The sequence below is a fragment of the Schistocerca nitens genome, chromosome 4 (genome assembly GCF_023898315.1).
Source record: "Schistocerca nitens isolate TAMUIC-IGC-003100 chromosome 4, iqSchNite1.1, whole genome shotgun sequence".
Classification (NCBI taxonomy): domain Eukaryota; kingdom Metazoa; phylum Arthropoda; class Insecta; order Orthoptera; family Acrididae; genus Schistocerca; species Schistocerca nitens.
In genome coordinates this window covers 287230801-287253418 of record NC_064617.1, presented here as the reverse complement: position 1 = coordinate 287253418, position 22618 = coordinate 287230801, and the positions used below count along the sequence as shown (strand labels likewise).

General features: G+C 37.7%; 1 protein-coding gene across 2 annotated transcripts in view; it reads left to right on the top strand.

Annotated features, from left to right (window-relative positions):
• LOC126251457 (serine-rich adhesin for platelets-like) overlaps positions 1 to 22618 on the top strand; it is a 417638-nt gene that overhangs the window by 361498 nt on the left and 33522 nt on the right. For both annotated transcript variants that reach the window (XM_049951888.1, XM_049951887.1), the window contains 2 exons: positions 1083 to 1172; positions 5204 to 5323. In XM_049951888.1, coding sequence (XP_049807845.1) covers positions 1083 to 1172; positions 5204 to 5323 — 210 coding nt within the window. The remainder of the gene's footprint in view (positions 1 to 1082; positions 1173 to 5203; positions 5324 to 22618) is intronic.

Here is a 22618-nt window from a genome sequence, read left to right as displayed (position 1 = left end):
CTACCAGTAAGAGGTCCTAAATGCTATTTTGAGTATAAAATTTTCATACTGCAGACAACAGCATGGAATACTTATCGTATAGATAAATATGCCATTGTATGTGATAGTTGTGTCAGCAGCTGCAAGTGTGATGCAGCACGGCATACTTACACCAAAAAAAATTATTTAGTCTCCATAGGAAATAAATGTAACTCTGATTTTAAAAATAATTTTGCTATATTACCCACATGTTCTACACAGTAACCTATGAAGGTCATGAGACATGAAATGTCATTAGTTACATTTCTCAATGAAAACTATATGTATGGGTTACTTAAATACAAAAAATTATAATAACTGTGACAAATAAAAAAAGATAACTAGTCCATTGTCAGAGCTGAAATTATCTATTTTTTAACTGAGCCTTTTCCTCAAGAAGTGAACTTATAAAATTTTTTGACTGAGCAGTTCCCTCAAAATATTGGTTACTCTGTGAAAGTCATGGTAACATGCACCCTGCAGTGGCACAGCTGAATAGCAGGATGGTTGAAACTTAATGCTTTCAATTGTCAGAATAAGACAGTGTAGGTAATTTATACCTTCGAGTATTGTATCTCTGGTTACTAGTAGTGAAAATTAAATAAGGCAATAAATTCATTTCTAACCCGCAGTAAATATTCATAACTATTTAAATAAGCTCCTGCTACATGCTCGTGAATGAATGTTGAAAATATTGATACTGCATTCTTTGTGTGAAAATACTCTACAATAAGTCCCCACTGATCAATTTTCTGACATGGTGCTGCCAGAATTGACAGTTACTTGGGCTTCTAGTAGAATGACTGAACCTAAATCTCTCTCTCTGTTTCTGTCTTTCACTCATGCGCGCGCACACCCGCATGCGCGCGCACACACACACACACACGCACACACACACGCACACACACACACTTTGTGCCAGTTTATTTTATTGCTTTGTGAGTAATAGGAAAAAAATCACAGTCAAAACATTGTTTGTAATGTACTGGTAATTAAGTAAAATGAATGCTACTCTGTCTTCATTTTAAAAAGACTGGGTCCTAATCATAATCTTTCTATTACAGCAAAGGAAAGTGGAAGATTTTTGCTCCCAAGAACTCAAAAGAAACAATAAACCATCAATCAGTATCGAAAAGCGACAACAACATGAACAGGTTAGTGGCTATTTTCTAACATTTTATATGTCTGATAACAATCCAACTGTATGAAACAGTCAAAGTTTATAAACAGCAGATATAGGAATTTTTGTTAGTTTTTTTGCACATAACTATCAGTTATGAAAATTTTTCTGCATCAGTTTAAAGAGGTTGGTTTCCATTTATCATGATAGGTGCAAATTAAGACTGAATTAAAATAAATACAATCATTTCTCATGAAAACAAAACTAACATAAATTAAAATTGACTTTTTCTTTGATAAAAACCTTGTCATTTCATGCTCCTCCTGTGTTCCTGGAGGGATGTCCTCCATTATGCTTGTGGCAGGACACAAAAGACATTGCAGTAATTGGTCTGTGGTCTCCTTCTCTCTCCTTTTCTCTCTACTCACACAGCATGGACTCTGCACAGACACTTCACTTCTTCAGTATGACTCTGAATCTTGTAAACTTGTGGTTTAATTCCAGTTATCTGCTGACTATCATGTATTAAAGATTGAATACATGTTTTGTTGTGTTCTTCATTCTGTAGACTAGCTTGATGCAGCTCTCCATGCCACTCAATCTTGTACGAGCCATTTCATCTCCAAATAACTGCTCCAACCTACATCTTTCTGAATCTGCATAATGTGTTCATCTATAGGTCTCCCTATATGGTTTTTACCACCCACACTTCCAACCAGTACTAAATTATTGATCCCTTGATGTCTAAGAAAGTGTCCTATCAACCGATCCCTTCCTTTGGTCATGTTGTGTCACTAATTTGTTGTCTCCCCAATTATGTTCAGTAGCTCCTCATTAGCTATGTGATCAACTCATCCTACCTTCAGCATTCTTTTGTAGCACCAAATTTCAAAAGCTTCTATTCTCTTTTTGTCTAAACTGTTCATTGTCCATGTTTCACTTCCATACATGGCTACACTCCATTCAAATACTTTCAGAAAGGGCTTCCTGACACTTAAATGTATATTTGATGTGAACAAATTTCTTTTCAGAAATGCTTTATTTGCCATTGCCAGTCTACATTTTATATCCTCTGTACTACAGCCACCTTCACTTAGTTTGCTCCCCAAATAACATAACTCATCTACTACTTAAAGTGACTTGTTTCCTAAACGAATTCCCTTAGCACTTGACTTAATTTGACTACATTCCGTTATCCTTGTTTTTCTTTAATTGATGTTCATTTTATATCTTTCTTTCAAGACACTGTCCATTCTGTTCAATTGCTCTTCCAAGTCCTTGCTGTATCTGATGGAATTACAACGTCATCTGCAAACCTCAAAAGTATTTATTTCTTCTCCCTGAATTTTAATTCCTGCTCCAATTATTTTGTTTCCTTTGCTGCTTGTTCAATATACATATTGAATAACATTGGGGATAGGCTTCAACCATGTCTCACTCCCTTGTCAGTCATTGCTTCCCTTTCATGCTGCTCGCCCCTTATAACTGCCATCTGGTTTCTGTATAAGTTGTAAGTAGTGTTTGTCTCCCTGTATTTTACCCCTGCTCAGTTCAGAATTTCAAAGAGAGTATTCCAATCAACATTGTCAAGAGCTTTCTCTAAGTCCACAAATGATATAAATGTAGGTTTGCCTTTCTTTAAACTGTCTTCTAAGATAAGTCGTAGGGTCAGTATTGCCTCACATGTTTCTACATTTCTCTGGAATCCAAACTGATCTTCTCCAAGATTTGCTTCTACCCGTTTTCCCATTCTTCTGTAGAGAATTATTGTTAGTATTTTGCAGTCATGATGTATTAAACTGATTGTTCAGCAACTGCTTTGTTTGGAATTGGAACTACTACATTCTTCTTGAAATGTGAGGGTATTTTGCATGTCTCATACATCATACATCTCATGCATGTACAAGGTCAATAACTGACTGATTCTTACAGATCAGATTGTTTTTGGAACAGAACTTAAATTCATGCAGAAATTCAGTTAAATTTTGATTGTGCACTGCACATATTTTTTAGAACAGATTAATTTAGTAGTATTTTTCTGATGTATTTGATACCAGACATATTAAAAGATTTACTTGGGCAGATTTTTGTGAGAAAGTCCTGTATGCATGCTCAGTTCTTTATTTTGTGTACATGTCAAGCTGTACAACATTTATTGGAAGACAGGAGTGAACACAGTGGATAGGGACAAAAATGTAATCCGTAAGAGACTGCGTCATTAGACTGACCCATCACAGCTGATAAGTGGTGATTTGCAAATGTTTACCTTATTTTGATTACAATGCATATCAGACATTGTGATGTTGCAGACTTATCCCTGTCTGCCCATACAGATGTATGCTTTCTGTAATTTCTCTAAATTGAATGAGGATGGTTCCTGTAAAAGGGCACAAGCAGTTGGTTTTCCCAATATAAGCTTATGCTCCATTTGTAATGATCTTAAGATAAATGGGGCATTGAAACCTAATCTTTCTTCCTTTATTGTATATAACTCAGGGTGTCAGACTAGCTTGGTACAGACAGCTGAATGCAAGCAACTGTCTATGTTTTAATTAATGCTTAATCAATTAATATAGCCACATTAAAACATTAATTACATCATGAACATTCATATATTAATTCCATGAATGACCATTATGTGCTAACTGCAAGAGGATAATACGCACCAGCAAATTATTTTGGCAGCTTTAGATTTTCAAATGTAGCAATAAAGTGAATTTATTAAACCCACAACAAAAGAGCAAACATCTATATGATACAGTAACATTGGCACACTGGATAGAGGTGTTAGTACCTTAGTCTTTTATCTGCAGGCTGCTATTCCTGACAAATGTTAGCTGGTGCAATGCTAGCTAAATAGTACAGTTTCATCAGTAGTAGTGTAGGATGTAGCAATTCTGTGACCGTGTAGCATAATCTCATTGAGAGTGACAGACAACATTTTTGAATGTTTGCTTAATGTCTGCACCAGGCATGAGTTTTGAGCTGTTGCCTGCCACAAAATTAATGCCCTCTCTTTTGTCAAAATTGGTTAACTGCTTTAAGTGTTAGCAGGTGGGGCTATAATATGCATCCAAACATTTGTTTGTATAAGATGACTGATTGTGAGGCATTGGAAGTGCAGTCACTTTGTGTATTGCCCAAAAGACTCTCCTCTGGTCTTATGTATGTTTTTACAATATTAATTGTACCAATGAAAGATTCAGTCAATAAAACTATGAACTGGACAGAACTGCTAGCCAGCTCTTACCTCCAGGAGGTGAAATGTGTTGCACTGCTGATGTACACTTATAAAAGTGACAACACTATCCTAGCTTTTAGAACTATCCTAGCTTTTAGAACTATTAGTTCCTTCCTTGAGGAGGAGACGGATGGGTTGGGAAGCTTAAAAAGAAAGTACAATTCATGCCGCCTCCAGGATGAAAGTCTCAGTGGGCTCTGTGTAGCCTACTATACCTTTTTTAACCTTCCCAAACCTATACCTCTCCCCTCCTCAAGGAAGGAACTGATAGTTCTGAAAGCTACAATAGTGTTGTTACTGTTACTTTTACTCATATGTGGTCTATTGGCAGTATTAAACATTTTGCCCCCTGAAGGTTGTTACAATGTTATTCAGTAGTGCACAATACAGATGGTTGAGAAAATTTATTGTGTATCCCATGCTGCTGTAGAATTATTTTTAGCATTATTCTGAAAATAAATTCTGTAGTTTTCATTATTTTCTAAGTCTCATAATTAACATAAATTATTATATTTTACTAAAATTATAGAAGTTGAATAAGAATATGAAAGAAAAAATTGTACACTGTTATTTAAATTTATCACTGAAAAAATATAAAGTCTATATGTGCAGTAAAATGAAATGTATTGTACCTGTATCTTGTAATATTGTTACCTTGGACCAGTTATGGGGTTTCTTGAATATATATATATATATATATATGTATATATATAAAAGGTAATCAGTGCATTATCATTTGTCATGTCTGCATAATATTCCTATAAATCTGCAATAGAATCTGATCTATAGTATATTTAAACACTGCCCTGTATTTGTCTCTACAGCTTATGGAGGAATTCAAACTAGTACATCAGAAGATGTTTGCAGGCTCTACACAGGGTGTCAATGATACAGATAGCAGTGATTCTAAAAAAGAAACATACAGTAAGGGATACACTGTTGAGGTTTGTATAATGGTCAACTTTCAATTAATACAGTAACTAACTAATGTATTCTACTTAGCGTTGTAATAGTACTAAGCATCTTCTTTCATTCTGCAAACTCTGGCTACTCTCTTCAATATATATAACAGTCATATTATTCAGTATTATTGGAAATCTGAGTTGGTTTGAGCAAAAAGCTTCAAATCATGTGAAAAGGTTGTGTAATCTTGTTACAGCCCGCCCGGTTGGCCGTGCGGTCTAACACACTGCTTTCTGGGCGGGAAGGAGCGCCTGGTCCCCAGCACGAATCTGCCTGGCAGATTTGTATCAAGGTCCGGTGAACTGGCCAGTCAGTGGATGGTTTTAAGGCGGTTTTCCATCTGCCTCGGTGAATGCGGGCTGGTTCCCCTTATTCCGCCTCGGTTACACTATGTCAGCGATTGCTGTGCAAACAAGTTCTCCACATACGCGTACACCACCATTACTCTACCACGCAAACATAGGGGCTACACTCGTCTGGTGTGAGACATTCCCTGGGGGGGGGGGTCCACCAGGGGCCGAACCGCATGATAATCCTAGGTTCGGTGTGGGGCGGCGGAGGGGTGAAGTGGACTGCGGTAGTCATTGTGGGGGTTGTGGACCACTGCGGCTGCGGCGGGGACGGAGCCTCTCTGTCGTTTCTAGGTCCCCAGTTAACATACAATACAATCTTGTTACAGACTCTTCATTGTGCTGCCATTTCTCTTTTATCACTATATTTTCCTCTTGCTTTTATCAACATTTTCTTCTTGCATGCAGCTGAAACTGCTGTAAGCTGCTAAGCAGTCTGCGAGCCTGACTCAGATTTGAAGAAATACTAAAATAACCCACGTGTAATTTCTCAAGACACTTCCAGTCTTTCTTCGAAGACTCTGTCTACTGGTATGGTGTCAGCATTATTTAAAGGTCCTTTCTCAGATTTTCCCAAATAAATCTCAAATTTTATTAATGCTCAGTCTGGTGTTATCTGCTTGCTTGGACATATGCAGTGGAGAGCTATTTTTCTGGTAGAGAATGACTCTGTCTTCAGCTGATGCGGGCTTCAACAAAGAGCATCATATGGATAATATGTACCACCTGCCTGGATCCACTACTTGCAAAATTTGCTTTGATTACCTCATATCTGTCATCTAACCTAAACTTAAAGAAGATTTTAGCACATCAGGTGCTTCCCTTGGCATTGCACCTGTATGTTTAACTTGGAAACTGCACAAGGACTTCACATTTCTACATTCGATCCTATATTTCATTCACCAGAATTAATCTGTGTCCATACAAATCTTATCCAAGGTTGTCTTTTTCTATACTGTTTCAGTATCATTCTGCATATGCAGTCAGGATGGCAATCCTGAAAAACCTAGAATTCTCAGTTAATTATATTTCACATGGAAAAATCAAGGAAATCTTAGGAATTTTCATGAATTTCACAAAATCTTATGGAATTCAGCACTTTTACTCATTTCAGACCCACTGGCTACAACTCTGTACATTAAATTTTACTGTCTCTTAGATGGAACAGAAATATTTTTCCCCAGTGGGAACCTCATGTACACATTTGTGAATATTCAGTCTTTTTATCATATACAACTGCTGCTAACTGTTGGGCTTCACTATAAAACTATCAACAAGTCAGTGTAGCAGTACACAGCAGCATGTGGCTGCCAGAATATATGTAAGTGGTTGGTGAGCTATATTCCACTGCATAAACAAATATTATTATTGTTAAATTGCATGGCAATTTTTGAAAGACCAGTTTATTTATTACAACAATGAATAATTAAAAACTAGCTATTTTATTTCACAAAAAGAAGCCTAGTGTACAAAGTACTTTTTGAAAACGAGTACATATTTTGGCATAAATCTTGCATCTAAAATCATTAAAAAAACATCTAATGGCATTACACTTTGAAAAAATTTATCTTGCTCCAGAAAAATCAGGTCTGATGGGGCCTGTCTCATCTGTATTAATCACAAATTTTTTCTCAAAATTTGGGATAATTGCCTTTGCCTGCAGTTGAAACTTTCTTGCAGATTCTAGCATTTCTAACCGTGACATAGATTCCCTGTTATGCTTTAAAGATAAAGTTTTCCAATTAATATTTGCCTGCAGCAGCGAAAGCCCTCTGCTGCAAGTTTCTTGTTGTTAACTGGCAAGTAAAATCAAAGTTGCATTTCATTACTGTGATTTGTTATTTAAATACGCATATTGTAGATTGTAAAAATTAAATGTAAAGTTGATAAAAATGTACAATTACTTGATTCTTGCAAGCCCCCATGAAGCAGTCATTGGTCCGTGAATCAATTATTGTGTATTTATCAATCACTGTTCGTCCAGTTTTTATGTTGTTTTCCACCTCTTCAAATCTACTTTCCTTTTTAATCTTCGAGATCCTTTTATTTGGTGAGTCTGTAGATTCCATGTTGGGGTATTCTTTTGCCAATCTCACTACTTTTATTTTTGTCTTCAGTAGAATGTATCTGACTTTTCCCTTCTTTCTGGCTGTCTCATAATCCTCATTAAAAAAAAAAAAAAAATCTTCAACTACATAGAATGCACCTTCTTTATCTACTTAGTTTGATTGAATGAGGTCCTCATCAGTAATAAGTATCTTTTCTCCTAGCATTTCAATGATAGACTGATAAAGTTACTCTTCAACCTGCAGAAACCATAGCTGATGATTCTGTATTAACAAGAACTGCTTCTTGAAGAAGACTGTCACAGTACACAAATGCATCTTTTAAATGAAATTTTGCGACATTATGCATTGAATCTTCATACAATTCACCAACCACACTAATCAAAGAATTGGGAGTCACCTCCATTTTTGAAGTAAAAATGTAAATTTTGTCATTTTCAAACAATTAGCACATACAATGTTTGTTGTTGCTATATTATCAAGGTCTTACCACTATGAAAGTCAGCTGCCGAAAGGAGCCTATCTCTACGCCTGGAGATGGAAACGTTCAGCTGCAAAACAGTTCTAGGCATCTTGCCCTGTTGCATGTATAAAGAATTTGACAAATCACAACAGGCATACATTTTCAAGAAAACTTACTGCATTTGGTCATTTACTTGTCGATAGTTCTAAATATAATATTTGTTGTAATAACTGAAATGATTAAACAGCCAAATAATTTCAGAAATTCAATAAAAGTTCATGCAAATACACATATTTTTTCATTATATTATCTTCCAGATCATATATATATATATATATATATATATATATATAGAGAGAGAGAGAGAGAGAGAGAGAGAGAGAGAGAGAGAGAGAGACTTACCAAACAAAAGCGCTGGCAGGTCGATAGACACACAAACAAACACAAATATACACACAAAATTCAAGCTTTCGCAACAAACTGTTGCCTCATCAGGAAAGAGGGAAGGAGAGGGAAAGACGAAAGGATGTGGGTTTTAAGGGAGAGGGTAAGGAGTCATTCCAATCCCGGGAGCGGAAAGACTTACCTTAGGGGGAAAAAAGGACAGGTATACACTCGCACACACACACATATCCATCCACACATACAGACACAATGTGTGTGCGAGTGTATACCTGTCCTTTTTTCCCCCTAAGGTAAGTCTTTCCGCTCCCGGGATTGGAATGACTCCTTACCCTCTCCCTTAAAACCCACATCCTTTCGTCTTTCCCTCTCCTTCCCTCTTTCCTGATGAGGCAACAGTTTGTTGCGAAAGCTTGAATTTTGTGTGTATATTTGTGTTTGTTTGTGTGTCTATCGACCTGCCAGCGCTTTTGTTTGGTAAGTCTCATCATCTTTCTTTTTAGATATATTTTTTCCACGTGGAATGTTTCCCTCTGTTATATTCATATGACCAGTGTTGAAAAAAATATATGTTAAAAAATAAAAATCAAAGAAAGAGCAGGACTTGATCCAGAAATCCTCTGAATATGGAGTTCCAATGCTAACCACTTGACAGCTACTGTGTGCTGATCAGAATGGCGGTTCACTGGTTCATACTCAGCACACAAAACTTCTATTATGATTTTCTCAGGACAGCTTAAGTAGTATGCTTTACTACTTGCACATTGTGTTGTCCTAATAGACTACTAAAGGGGTGCTAAGTTTGAAGTAAATCCGTGATCTGAACATTGTGGCCTCCCCTTGTTAGTCCGGCCACCTTAAATATGACACAGGCAAACATTGTTATCTGAAACATTTGGTTTTAAACAGCCTAAGCTAATATCTGTACATTTATAGAACAACAAATACAGGTACATGAGAACTATGTTCAAGCATACTCTCATAGGTGAGAAAGGGCCAAAGAGAACATGCAGTACCTTAATTTTTACTTTATCAGTGGCCCTTTTGTATTTTATATTTTGAGGATATTGAACATATGACGAACCTGCATATAATGGATCAGAAGCATAGAGGAACTTTGACTGGAATCTTCACAGAGTCCCATTCCTGAAACTCGGAGAAGTGCTCCAAATGTTTATGAACCACAGATTCCTCATACGATTCGATCAGTGAAGGACTTCACATTGCCCTACCAATGCACTCCTCCAAAATGTGGCAGCTGTGTGACAACCTGGCTGTTATTTGGGAGTGAGGATAACATAGTTCCGCAAAGAGTTTACAAATTTCCTGTTTCCAGCAGACTTGTATGCTGTTATGAATGGGATAGGATCCTTATACCTGACTGAATTTGCAATGCAGACATGTAAGAATTTACTTCAGAATGCATCTCAGATGACTGAGAATAACAGTGTTGTTCTGCATAACTGGTTGTCAACTTCATAATTGCTAAAGATATAGATGGGGGAGACCACTACTGCCCAGTTTATTATGCTAGACTTCCATTGCCCATTTGTTTGACATGGCCAAATTGTCTCAGATGGGCCCTTGTTACTTTTTCTTCCAAGGTTTTCTATGCTCCAACTCCTTCCCTTACTTTTTCATTTATTACCCTATCCTTCATAGTTTATAAGAACTTCATTTCTAGTTTGTAAGGACTTCATTTTGTGGCTTGCAATTTGTTGTTGACCTGTTTGGTTGTTTGTGCTTTCCTTTTAACATCTTAAACCTAAATGTGAGACTACATTACAGCTGCTTCTTTAAGCTTGCATGGGTTGCACCCTTTCAGAACCTACCCACTACACCTACCCTGTACCAAAAACTTCTCTGTCTACTCTCACTGACAACAAATGCCAACAAACAAAATGTCTATACTGATTCCATCCTACATCCTGTAGCTGAATAAGATCCTAAAAACAGTTCAAATATTGGATATCTGTCGACTGTTCAAGTAACTTAAATATGGTCTTAAGTTGCATGGAATTGAAAGTCGGAACTTAAATAATCAAAGAAGTAAGGATAACTATGTACCAGATAGTTGAGATTTGTCTTGCCAATAGTGTAAGTGCCATAGAACTTTCTCCAAGGGGAGGCAAGATTCCAAAAGTGCCATTTTTTTATAACAGATTAGCATGTTTTGATAATGTTAAAAGTAAGCATATTTCATTAGTGTATCCAAACTATATGTTTGATGGTGTTAATATAAATATGGATGTAGGAAACCTTCAGAAACCACCATATTGATCAGTAAAACATCACTTAACAGCTTAGGATTGAACCAAATTGATCCTCATCTTCCTTGTTTGGCATGTTATTGGGTAGCTAATGAAACTGGACTATAGAATTCATAACTGTTTGGCTCACAAGCCTCAACAGGTCAAATGCAGATGTACTGTTGAGATTAAGATGTGCAGCAAGAGTAAGGGCTGTTAGTGTGGAAATTGGGGATGGTTATTGGGCTGGTATACTGCAGCTATATTTGTGCTGTGCAGAGTGTTGGAACTGTCCCTTTATGTAGCTCATTGGGCTGCACCAGGAAGCGACAGAGAAAAGGCCAGATGCTCTATTTTGGTAATGTTCTGTAAAGATTTACATTCCCCAAGACTGCAGTATATCATGGCCACCCAACTGCTGCATATTGTGCAAAAATGTGGAAGTGTGGCACAGGTGTGCACATCTCAGTCAGCAGGCAAAGCGAAACAGTGACATCTGTGACTATACAAGTATACCAAATGAGCAGCGGTGATTCCACTTGCTTGTTTAAAGGGTACTATGAGGAATGAAGCACACACAATCTTTCTTCCCTCTGGTGGCTGTGGCCTTACGTGGGACGTACTGAGAAAAGCCAAGTATTACGAAAAAGCAAAGAATGGGAGAGCTGTGTTCTCAGTCCAACACGACTGGGAACTGCAATTCTTATTTACAGCTGTAGGTGAAAACTTAGTGTTTGCTGTGCCACCAAATAATAGGCAGCAAGTGCAAGTTCACAATTGAAAGATACTAAAACTCATTTCATAAAGATGAGTGTAATGCACTTTTCAGTGAAGAATGGCAAGCCAAATTCAGTGTGCATAAGAAAATAGAGGAGGAATTTCAACAGGTTTTTAATACAATTCACTGCTTGAATTCTTCATTTCTTGTGTTATATTTGTATCTGTTTTACTGTACAATGTACTGTTTTCAAATTTCCAGAATGACAATCACAGTATATCTGTACTGCAAGCAAGTTTCAAAATTGCATTAAAAGTAACAAGATCTGGAAAACCGTTTTCTGGAGGGGAATTTGTAAAAGACTGTCTCATTGATGCTGCAGAACTTTCATGTCCCATGAATGTTAGCAGGTTTCAAGAAATCGATGTTTCCAAACAAACAGTGACACGACCTTTAAGTGTTATGGCCAACGATGTGCACAGGCAGCTAATAAGTAATGCTAAATACTTTGTTGCATTCTTTGTTGCACTGCATGAAGCAGCAGTTCTTACAGATGCAGCTCATGTAGTGATATATGTAAGAGGTGTTGAAATGCTCTGTGTGTAACAGAGGCAGTTTTGGACTTAGTGCTTTTGAAAGAAACTATGACAGTGTAGACAAACTCCAAGCTGTTGTGCAAGCAATTGATGGTGTCGGTAGGGACTGGAATCAGTTAATCTGAGTGACCATGAATGGAGCACCAGCAATGCCAAGCCATCAGAGAGGACTCATAGCCTAGGGCACATAAAAGAGACATTATATGGAATTCAGTGCATTCTACATCGAGAGGTACTTTGTGCAAAATCAGTAACGTTAGAAAAGTCATGCATATTGTTGCGCATACTGTAAACTATCTGAAAACATATGGGCTTATCCATCACCAGGTGTATTTTTTGCAAAACCGGTAAGTTAGAAAACGTCATGCAAATTTTTGTGCATGCTGTAAACTTTCTGAAAACATTACCTTATTTTACTGGAGTTCACTGGCTCAGTTGAAGTGAAATGCTGAAAAGATTTTTTTATTTACATTTGGCTGGTAGTATATTTCTTACATGAGAAGAGAAAGAGTGAACCGAAATTAGAAGATCCTTGCTGGATATCAGACCTTCCACTTCTAGTGGGCATTACATTTCACATGAACAGCCTAAATGTTAGTTTGCAAAGTAAAAATAACTTAATTTCTGACGTGTTGGGAAGTAAGCTTGCTCTTTGGGAGAGCCAACTATTGTCTGAAAACACTGCACATTTTCCTGCCCTTGGCTTGGTCCAAAAAAGTGCTAAATTTCAAGAACACATATCAATAACTGTAGAGGTTAAGGAGCAATTTTGAGCATGATTTGTAGACATTGCAATTGTGTCTCCTATCATTTGTTGCTTTGCACAGCCGTTTTCAGCATCAGTTGAAGATGCTCCACCTACAGATGGAACTGATTGACCTTTAGTGCAATATACAGTTGAAAGACAAGTTCTTTGTAGTACGAAGTACAGGAATATTCTGTGAAAACCTTCCACTGCAAGAATTTACACACCTGCATCACAAAGCTGAGAGAGTTAAATCCATGTTTCGACCTACTTACATGTGTGAAAGATTTTTCTCCATAATTAAAATGAACAAATCAGGGTTTTGATTGAGCATTAATGATGAAAATCTTTACAACTGCTTACGTTTACCAATGTGCCATGCTTTTGTGCCTGACATTAACTTTATCGTTTCTCATCACCAATGATAAGCATGTTTTGGATTTGTTTCTTTTCCTAATTTAAAATTGTTATTTGCTAACTGTGCCTCATGGTGCTCCATGTTATATAGGTTGCCATTGTTAACTGAAAAATTTGGTAAACTGGTTGGTCAAGGTATACTTACATGCTTAAAAATTATCCTTTCATTATTGAGAGACATGTTTGATACCCTTGCCATGAAGGATATTTAGGTGCCTAAAGTGGCATTTTTTTCTTTTCATGTTTTGTTTTAGAACTGTGACATTTGTTGATAGGGCAATGGAATAACACAATACCTTTCCATGATTGCATTGCACACTGTGAAAAGAGCACAAGTGTGCCACAGGTACATTGTATCCCTGCTACTGAGTAAAGCAAAGCAGCATAATCTGTGCTTCAAGACACACACTAAATGAATGGTGACAGTTTCATTTCCCTGTTTACACATCTAGTTCAAATGGGTCAAATGGCTCTGAGCACTATGGGACTTAACATCTGTGGTCATCAGTTCCCTAGAACTTAGAACTACTTAAACCTAACTAACCTAAGGACATCACACACATCCATGCCCGAGGCAGGATTCGAACCTGTGACCATAGCAGCCACGCAGTTCCGGACTGAGCGCCTAGAACCGCTAGACCACCGCTACACATCTAGTAAGTGTGCATAATGTGACCAGGAAGCTGCACATGTTCAGCAGCTCTGCACAAGTACAGAATTTCTGGCCAACCCTGCACTACATGCTGAAGCCACTGTCATGGTAAGAAAATGATATAATTTCCTGCGAACATCCTGACAACCAAACAGTGTAGGATTTACTAAAGGCACAGTGTTTCCCACCGCATTCAGTAACACTAAATCTGCGGTTGAGTAGGACCATAAAAAAATCATTTCTATATGTGAGAATTCTGAACCTAATAAAAGTTCTACCACAGATTCCAGGAGTGGACAAGCGCCCGTTTTTGCCCTCCCCCCACCCCGGCCCTCCTCCCCCTGGATATCTTTGGCCAATAGGCATGTATGTTGCTAGTTTACGTGTGAATTGTACCTCAGAGATAACAGAATACATATACACACTCACATACACCTGCCTAGCTGCGTCTCCCAGCTGACCACAGTGCACTGGCACTGCAAGTCGAATGGAGAGAGCTGTTGTGTTGGATAGAGTGGGCAAAGTGAGAAAGGAGTAGGTGCATCAGACGGGTCATGCGTATTGCTTTTCCGCAGGGGTATGGGCCACGTAGCAAGGAATTGGGACTGGGTTTGACGAATACATTTCATAGACTGGGTGGGCTGCAGAATTCCATAGTGAGAGAGAGGGACATTGAATAGAATGTCCTTCATTTCTGGGCCTGACAATAAGTGTTCAGCAAAGGATATGCACTGAAGGAAAACATTGCAACACCAAAAAATGATTAATGAAGAGTAATGAAGTTTTGGGATAGCATATTTAAGTGATTAATGTTGCAAGATCACAGAATAACATAAGTGTGAGATAAGCCATTGCAAATGTGAAATGCTGGTACATTAATAATTGGTGTAACCACCAGAATTTTGAATGCAAGCATGTATGCATTGTGTTGTACAGGTGCTAGAAGTTAGTTTGCAGGATGGAGTTCCATGCCTGCTGCACTTGGTCAGTCAATACAGGGATGGTTAATGCTGGTGGTGGATGACACTGGATTTGTTGTCGGATGATGTCCCGTATGTCCTCTATTGGAGATCCAGGAGGTCAAGGGAACGTGTTGATACCCTGTAGAGCATGTTCGATTACAACAGTGGCGTGTGGGAAAGCTTTATCCTGTTGGAAAACACCCCCTGAAATGCTGTTCATGAATGGCAGCACAGCAAGTCAAATCACCAGATTGGCATATAGATTTGCAGTCAGGATGTGTGAGATAATTACAAAAGTGCTCCTGCTGTCACACAAAATTGTGCCGCAGACCGTAACTCCACGCGTAGGTCAAGTGTGTCTAGCACACAGATAGATTGTTGCCAGGCCCTCAACTGGCCTTCTCCTAACCAACACACACCTGTCACTGTCACCGAGGCAGAACCAACTTTCATCAGAAAACACAACAGACCTCCATCCTGCTCTCCAATGAGCTCTTGCTTGAAGCCACTAAAGTTGCAAATGATGGTGGTTTGGGGTCAGTGGCATGCATGCTACAGTGTGTCTGGCTCAGAACTGTCCTTGAAATAACCATTTTGCAATAGTTCTTTGTCGCTGTGGTACCAATTGCTGCTCAGATTGCTGCTGCAGATGCAGTATGCTGCACCAGAGCCATACACAAAACACCCTGGTCTTCCCTCTCGGTAATGCCACTTGCCTGTCTGGAGCCTGATCTTCTTGCGACTGTACCTCCCTGTAACCACCGCTGTCAGCAATCATGTACTGTAGCTACATTCCTCCCAAGTTTTTCTGCAGTATCACAGAAGGAACATCCAGCTCCTTGTAGCCCTATTACACAACATTGTTCAAACTCATTGTGGTGCTGATAATAACATAAAAGCATTCTTGACTAACATCAATGCCCCACCTCCAATCTGAAAGGTAACTAATGCTCATGTCCTTTATAGTGTGTATTTAAAGCAAACCTAATTTGCATCCTTATAGTGGTGCTATATGCCACTCTTACCTGTGTGGTGCAAAATTTGGATAGAAATCATCTTTGAGGTGTAGAAACATGCCTAACAACTTTTGTTTATGTCACACATCTTCTTCTTGGTGTTTTAATTTTTTTCCCATCAGTGCAGTTAAGTACTTCCAGTATGGGCTAATAGTGGATGGTCTCAAGTTATGCTAGTTTTTTCTTCCTTTTGCTTCTTACATCTTTTGCATATTTTCTTTTTTTCCTCCATTTCTAATTGAACCTGGAGCCCCTTCTACACCTATCATCTGTCTACAGTCTCCCTTCCCAAATGCCTGTTTTGTATCTGCATCTGTTATTCTTTTCCTTGAAAACTGTGGTATCCACATTATTCTTTCTCTTGTGGTATTTCTTTCTTCTTTCCTTTTGCTGTGTTATACTTACTTTCAATTCAACTTCATTATTTCTCTCTTCCATGGTCTTTTGCCAGCCTGCTTTCTGCAGTAAATATAAACTGTATAACAAGGCGAGGTAATGGTGAGTCATTTTAAGAAGTGTTGGTGTTCTGTAGTCAATCCCCTTATTGTGTTTCCAATAAAAGGCTAATGGGTCTCTTATGCTTAAAATCACAATGCAAAACAGGATGCAAAGGAAGTAAAACAGTACACATAAGAAATGTTCCTTATGTAACTTAAAGACTTTTCTGGGATGAATATCAAGTAGTACCATGAATTATTGATAAAGCACAAAGAGGAAAGTTCGTTATTAAACAATGTCACTGTGTTTTTGAATGCAGTATTTCCCCACTAGACATATTGATGGATCAACTGATATAATTATGCATATGTGCACCGACGTTGCTAGGTGCAACACAGAGTGATACATTTGACAGTGCCAGGTTACATGAGTAAACAACAGCAGCAAATTTAATGACTGCCACATACCATCTCAGTCTCATTTGCCTCAGTTTGCTGATGTGTACTGCATGCTATTTGGTGGATGTACCTATGATAACCATGCAATACTTGGCTATTTCTTGGACACTTATTTGGAATCTGTTATTCCCTGCCATCGACATTTCACTTGCATATGTACATGTATATTTTCCTAATGTGGTGCAGTCTCCATTTTTGACTGCATGTTGTGCCTTCAGTGAGCAAACAGGGTGTACTCATACAACGATTGTTTCGTTCTTGCTTGGCAGTCAGACAATCTTACATTGTTTTCCAGCACTAATATTTGAGTTTTTCAATATTTCTCTGGAGTACTTTTATGGCCAAGAAGTATCCATCTTCAGTATTCTTTATTTCTGTTTAGTTCAAGAGGAGTCACGATGTATTACTATCTGTGATTTATTTGCACTTAATTGGCATCCAATAAAACCTGTTTTGTAGATGAAGAAGCAAACCTTTAGCATTAAAGCTGCACCACCGCTGTGTTGATCATAACAGCAAATGTATCTGTCATATACATGAAGTTGTAAAATGTTTCCTGGGATTATTGAAAAAAATTGTTGAGATTACCCAAAAGCCGATTGATAAAATGATATGCAATTAAGGACGTATCCTGTAAAACATTTAATTTAAATATTATTCCCACAAGATGTGTGGTATATGCTGTGTGGGAGTGAATACATAATGATTACTTATAACTTCAACAATAAACTGTTTACCAAAAGAAAAAAAAGTTTTATATCAGCATCACTTTTTGTTCATTCCTTCTGGTAATTCTTAGATTATCTAGCTTGAGGACACTTCTCTGAAAAATCTTCATGTTTATCACACCAACACCCAGTGTCTTATCTCTCCTTCAGCAAACAATTCTTCCAGGTAAGATAAAACCGTATACTTTATCACTGCTGTTAAAGAATTTTATCTTGTTGTGTTGGCTCATACTTAATCAGAGCAAGATAATGGAATATAAGACAATCTGTTCATTCTTCACATGTTACAATCAGGTAGTGTGATTTAAACAAGTGGTGTGATTTAACAGATGGCTTTGAGGTATCTTCTTATTTTACGGTGACACAATGAAATATGTAGTGGATGCAATGGAGCGTAAAGTGAAGAAAAAAAATCTGGTGCAAATTCAGTCTTATTCTGTGAGTATGAATACACTGCATCCCCTCACTCTCATTTCTACTATGCAAAACATTGCTAAGAATAGACCATGTTGGGATTGTTTGTGTTCCATAGCAGAGTGGTTGTTAGCAAACACCAGTAATGTGATAATGCCTCATAAAATTATCTGGCAGCTGCATGTGAGCTGTAGGACTAGCTATGCAATACATGAGGACTGTTATTGGAATTTGTACTATAGCAGTAATGTTATAGGGAACCTAAAAATTATATTTTATTTACTATTACAGAATTGTGGCATTCATTGTAAAAATTTCAGTGATGCATTATTATGAACCTGATATTCCAGATGTAAGGCCTACTGTTTATTTCCTTTTGTTTTCTCTACATTATTCTACTCTTTTTTCTGTTCTATTTGTCCATCTTATTTAAATCTTCCATATGTTTGAGGAAATATGTTAAAAGAAATTTCATTCTGTGCTTTTATTGGCCACAGCTTCATTTTTTGAGATTCACAGAATATTATTAATATTGGTAATCGTTACTTACTTAACCTGCTAGAAGTTAAGGTTCAGCTACTTTTTCCATGTGAATGATTGCAGCCACTGATGTTGTAATGGATAATATACATAGTATGTGGCCATCTAAACATTTGTCATAAAAAAATTTGTGTTCTGCTTCTGTCAGTTGACATGTTCCACATCACATTTAATGAAATTGTGATCTGTGGACTATGTAACTAATTATCTAACTCTTCTGCTAACACTACATGGTTCTAGTAGTTGGCTGTGCATAAGTGTTTTACTTTATGTATTCGCAAACAAATATAATGTATAACCAGGTGTGAGGCAACATGTTAGTTGCACACCATTGTGAAAGTTTCATCATGTTAAGTCTTCAGTGAGGTCTGCAGTGATATGTTTGAGAGAGTGTTCTAATTAGCAATTGTTACATCAAAAAGTGACTATATTCTCTTTGGTGTAAGGAACTTCTTCCGGATTTTTTCTGATAGCGCCCATGGCTGTATAATATACATAGTTTGCAGCCTCAGCTATTGCCTTTACCCCAATAATAATAAACTGAACCCCTGTTTTTAATATCTGTCCTCAGAGACCACAAAATACTGGTCATGTACTAGGTTTAACATGTCACTTTTAACAGCTGCTACTCATTCCGCTATTGGTACATTGAATTCGCTGTATCATACATCAGTTTTCTATACTACATCCTGCTAGGATCAATTGGTATGCCTCTCACCATTTTGTCTGTGAGGATTGGAAGTACTTTATATGTCAGGCTACTGAATTCATCTCCAGGTGCCACATAGTGAGATAACTCCTCCCACCATGTTTTTGATGTGTCATTTAAGTTGTATCTTGCTAATAGTCTAATCAACCAGTCCAGTGACTAGCAAAAATTCATACAAGGAAAAAGAAACTGGGAGAGACTGTGACAGACTAAAGCTCTGCACCAGTTGTGAGTAACTCTTGAATAAATGTGTCTAAGAGACTTTTATGTTTCCTTACAGTTTTGCCTGAAGTATGGTAGATTTTCCCCCACATAACTAAGTTGACTGAACAACCAAAACATCTAATATGTACTTCCCTTATTACAAAAATCTGAGGTGTTGTATATTATTTCCTGGTCAGATGTGAAAAAAATTAGTGAGTTTGAACATAATACCTGTTGGATGGCTCTGTTTACTTTATGTTTTTGTAGCAGCTTTGGTAAACTGTGCTAGGAAGGATCACACACCATTTATAGCTGTTGTTAGGACATATGATGTAATATATGAGGTCTGTTCAAAAAATTCCGGAACATTCGTAATTTCCCACCAATGGTGTGTTCTAGTGAAATGAGGTTCGCATTTCTGTAACTGCCAGAAGTTTCATTGTTGTATGTCTGTTAGTTATTGTTCAGTTCTGTATTGAATAGAATGTTTTGTCACACAGTTTGCGAATTTCAAGACAGCGGAGTTAGAGGAGCAATGCATCTGCATTAAATTTTGTGTGAAACTCAAGAAAGTTTTTACAGAGACACAGCAAAAGATGCAGGAAGCCTTTGGTGATGAATGCTTAAACCATGCTTGGTATTATTAATGGGTCACACAGTTTAAAAATGGCTGGACAGAAGGTAAAGATGACCTTCATTCAGTACACCTTTTGACGTCTACCAATGATGTTCATGTCAGGATTGTGCATACCAATCGAAGACTGACTGTCCAAGAAATTGCAGAAGAATATAACATTTCCGTTGGATCATGTCATGAAATCCTGACACAGCATCTTGGAATGCATTGGCGAAGGTTCTCCAAGACTCGTCAGGTCAGGTCAAATGTCAAACCCATGTTGATAGTTTTCTTTGACTTTGAAGGATTAGGTCATCATGAATTCATGACACAGAAACAAACTGTTAATCAATGGTGCTATCAGGATGTGTTGTGACGAGAAGGGAATGACGTGAAACAATTCATGGCTCTTGCATCTCGATAATGCACGCATACATTCATCCCTGTTGGTGCATGACTATTGCATAAAAAACGAAATCACTGTGCTGCCTCCTCCTCCATACTCTCTAGATCTGGCCCCTGCAGACTGCTTTCATTTCAAGCATTGAAAACCCTTTTGAAAGGATGAAGATTTTCAATGATAGACAAGATAAAAGGAAATTCACAGACGTCACTTTCCGTGATCCAGCAAGAGGCATGCCAAGACTGCTTCAGGAAGTGGAAACGGCAGTGGGAGCAGTGTATCAATTGTGGAGCAGAGTATTTCAGAGGAGACCATGCACAAAAAGTAAAATGTAAGCATAGAAAGATTTTGTGGCCAAAGTTCCAGAATTTTTTGAATAGACCTCATATTCAAATAATCTATAAGCATCTTTCTGTAAGAAAGGATATATTTTATTTTCTGATGTTGGCTGCACGGATGCTGTCCTTCTGCAGGAGCATTGGGCAGCCCCTTTCTCATCGTTGCAGTCTCCTTCTGTTACCACCAACAGCACATCTTCTGCATTGCTGCCACCTGTGGGGTCTATCCCCCCCTTCTCCACCCTTTCCTCTGCCACATAAAATGCACTTAGCTGTATGACAATGTTTTTTCAGTAACTTCTGTCTTGCATATTAGCCTGCCTTCCACTTCAAGCTCTCAGATTTGAAAATCTTGTCCAGTGCTGTCCCCAACAATCTGCCTTTCCTTATCCTGTCTGGTAAGTCTCACTTTATCTGGGGTTCTGGATTACTTTTGCGAATTCTGTCTGTTTCCTAAACCTCACAGTCCTTTCCTTCACTCCTCTTGCTTCCTCTTGAACCCCTCTGCCATTAGAAAGAGCCACTGGCTCTGAAAGCTTGCAGACTTCAATACCTTTATATATCGGTTCTCCTGCTGTCGCTTAGTGGTTAGATGTTTTTTATCTGTCAAATTACATTATATCTTCTTAAGAAGACATAGATATTTTACATGCTCTTGTTAAATGGGAAGTTAACCAGAGTCTGCTGAGGTAGCTTCTACACCATCTATAAAGTTTAAAACCAAAAACATTTCATCAATTTATGAAGTTGTTAATTCAGGCTTGTTGAGATGTTATTTTACTATGTAATCAGTTATATCCTCAGCTGCAAGTAACGGCAGCATTATGTTAGCTACAGTCTGAGTTGGTGGCTTCTCTTTTTTTAGTTGCTTTTGGAAAATTCTTGTAATGCTTTCTGTTGTGTTGCTGAAGTTTTCATTCACAAATTTATCAAGTGTTTTAAGCAAATATTTGTCTAGTATGTCAATATTTTGGTTTCCCTTTCACTGCCTGCTACAAGATGCAGTTTCACATTGATATATAAATGTTTTGAGCACTCTAAGGTATTCTGGCATTTTACATAATCTCTGCTGAAAATGGCAGGAGTCAGCAACTGTAGAATTAGGGATACATTGGGAATCATACAGCCAACCTGTTGCATGCCAAAAGTTTATTCCAATCATTGCCTAGTTCTTGACAGTGCATTGGTTATAACTTATCGTATTTTTAGGTGTTATTACTTTTTCTGAGAAAGAGAGGTTTATATCTGTTGAAACCTAGGTATAGGTATTGTGTGAAGGTGCTTGAATCACAGATAGCTGGGACAATTCCTGGTGATGGAAAGGTTTTCATCGTTGGTATTGGATTGGCAGGTGAAGGAGAGATGGTGGTGTGAAATTCCTTGTCACTAGACTTTGCAGCAATGCCCTGGGTTGAAATCCAAGTCTCTCTGTGGCCTCATGGAATGATGGCATGTTAATGGTGATCAACCTGTAGGATTGAGTAAATAAATACAAAAGAAAGTAATGTAAAATTAACGACAATTTTATATGAATGTCCGTATTGCCTACAATTGTGTGTAATTGCATTAGCCCAACATTTTACCTCCATTCACTACCTGGAAATGATTGTAAAAGCTTACTACATTGTATGTTGTGAATAGGAGATTCAACAATTACTAGTATATGATGACGTCCCATTATTACATGTACAGTTGATGACATTAACAAAAATATGGTTCCTTTCATTACCTTGTGTACCAAGGACTCTGTTTCCTATATTATGTATGACATATCCCCTATTACAAGTGATCA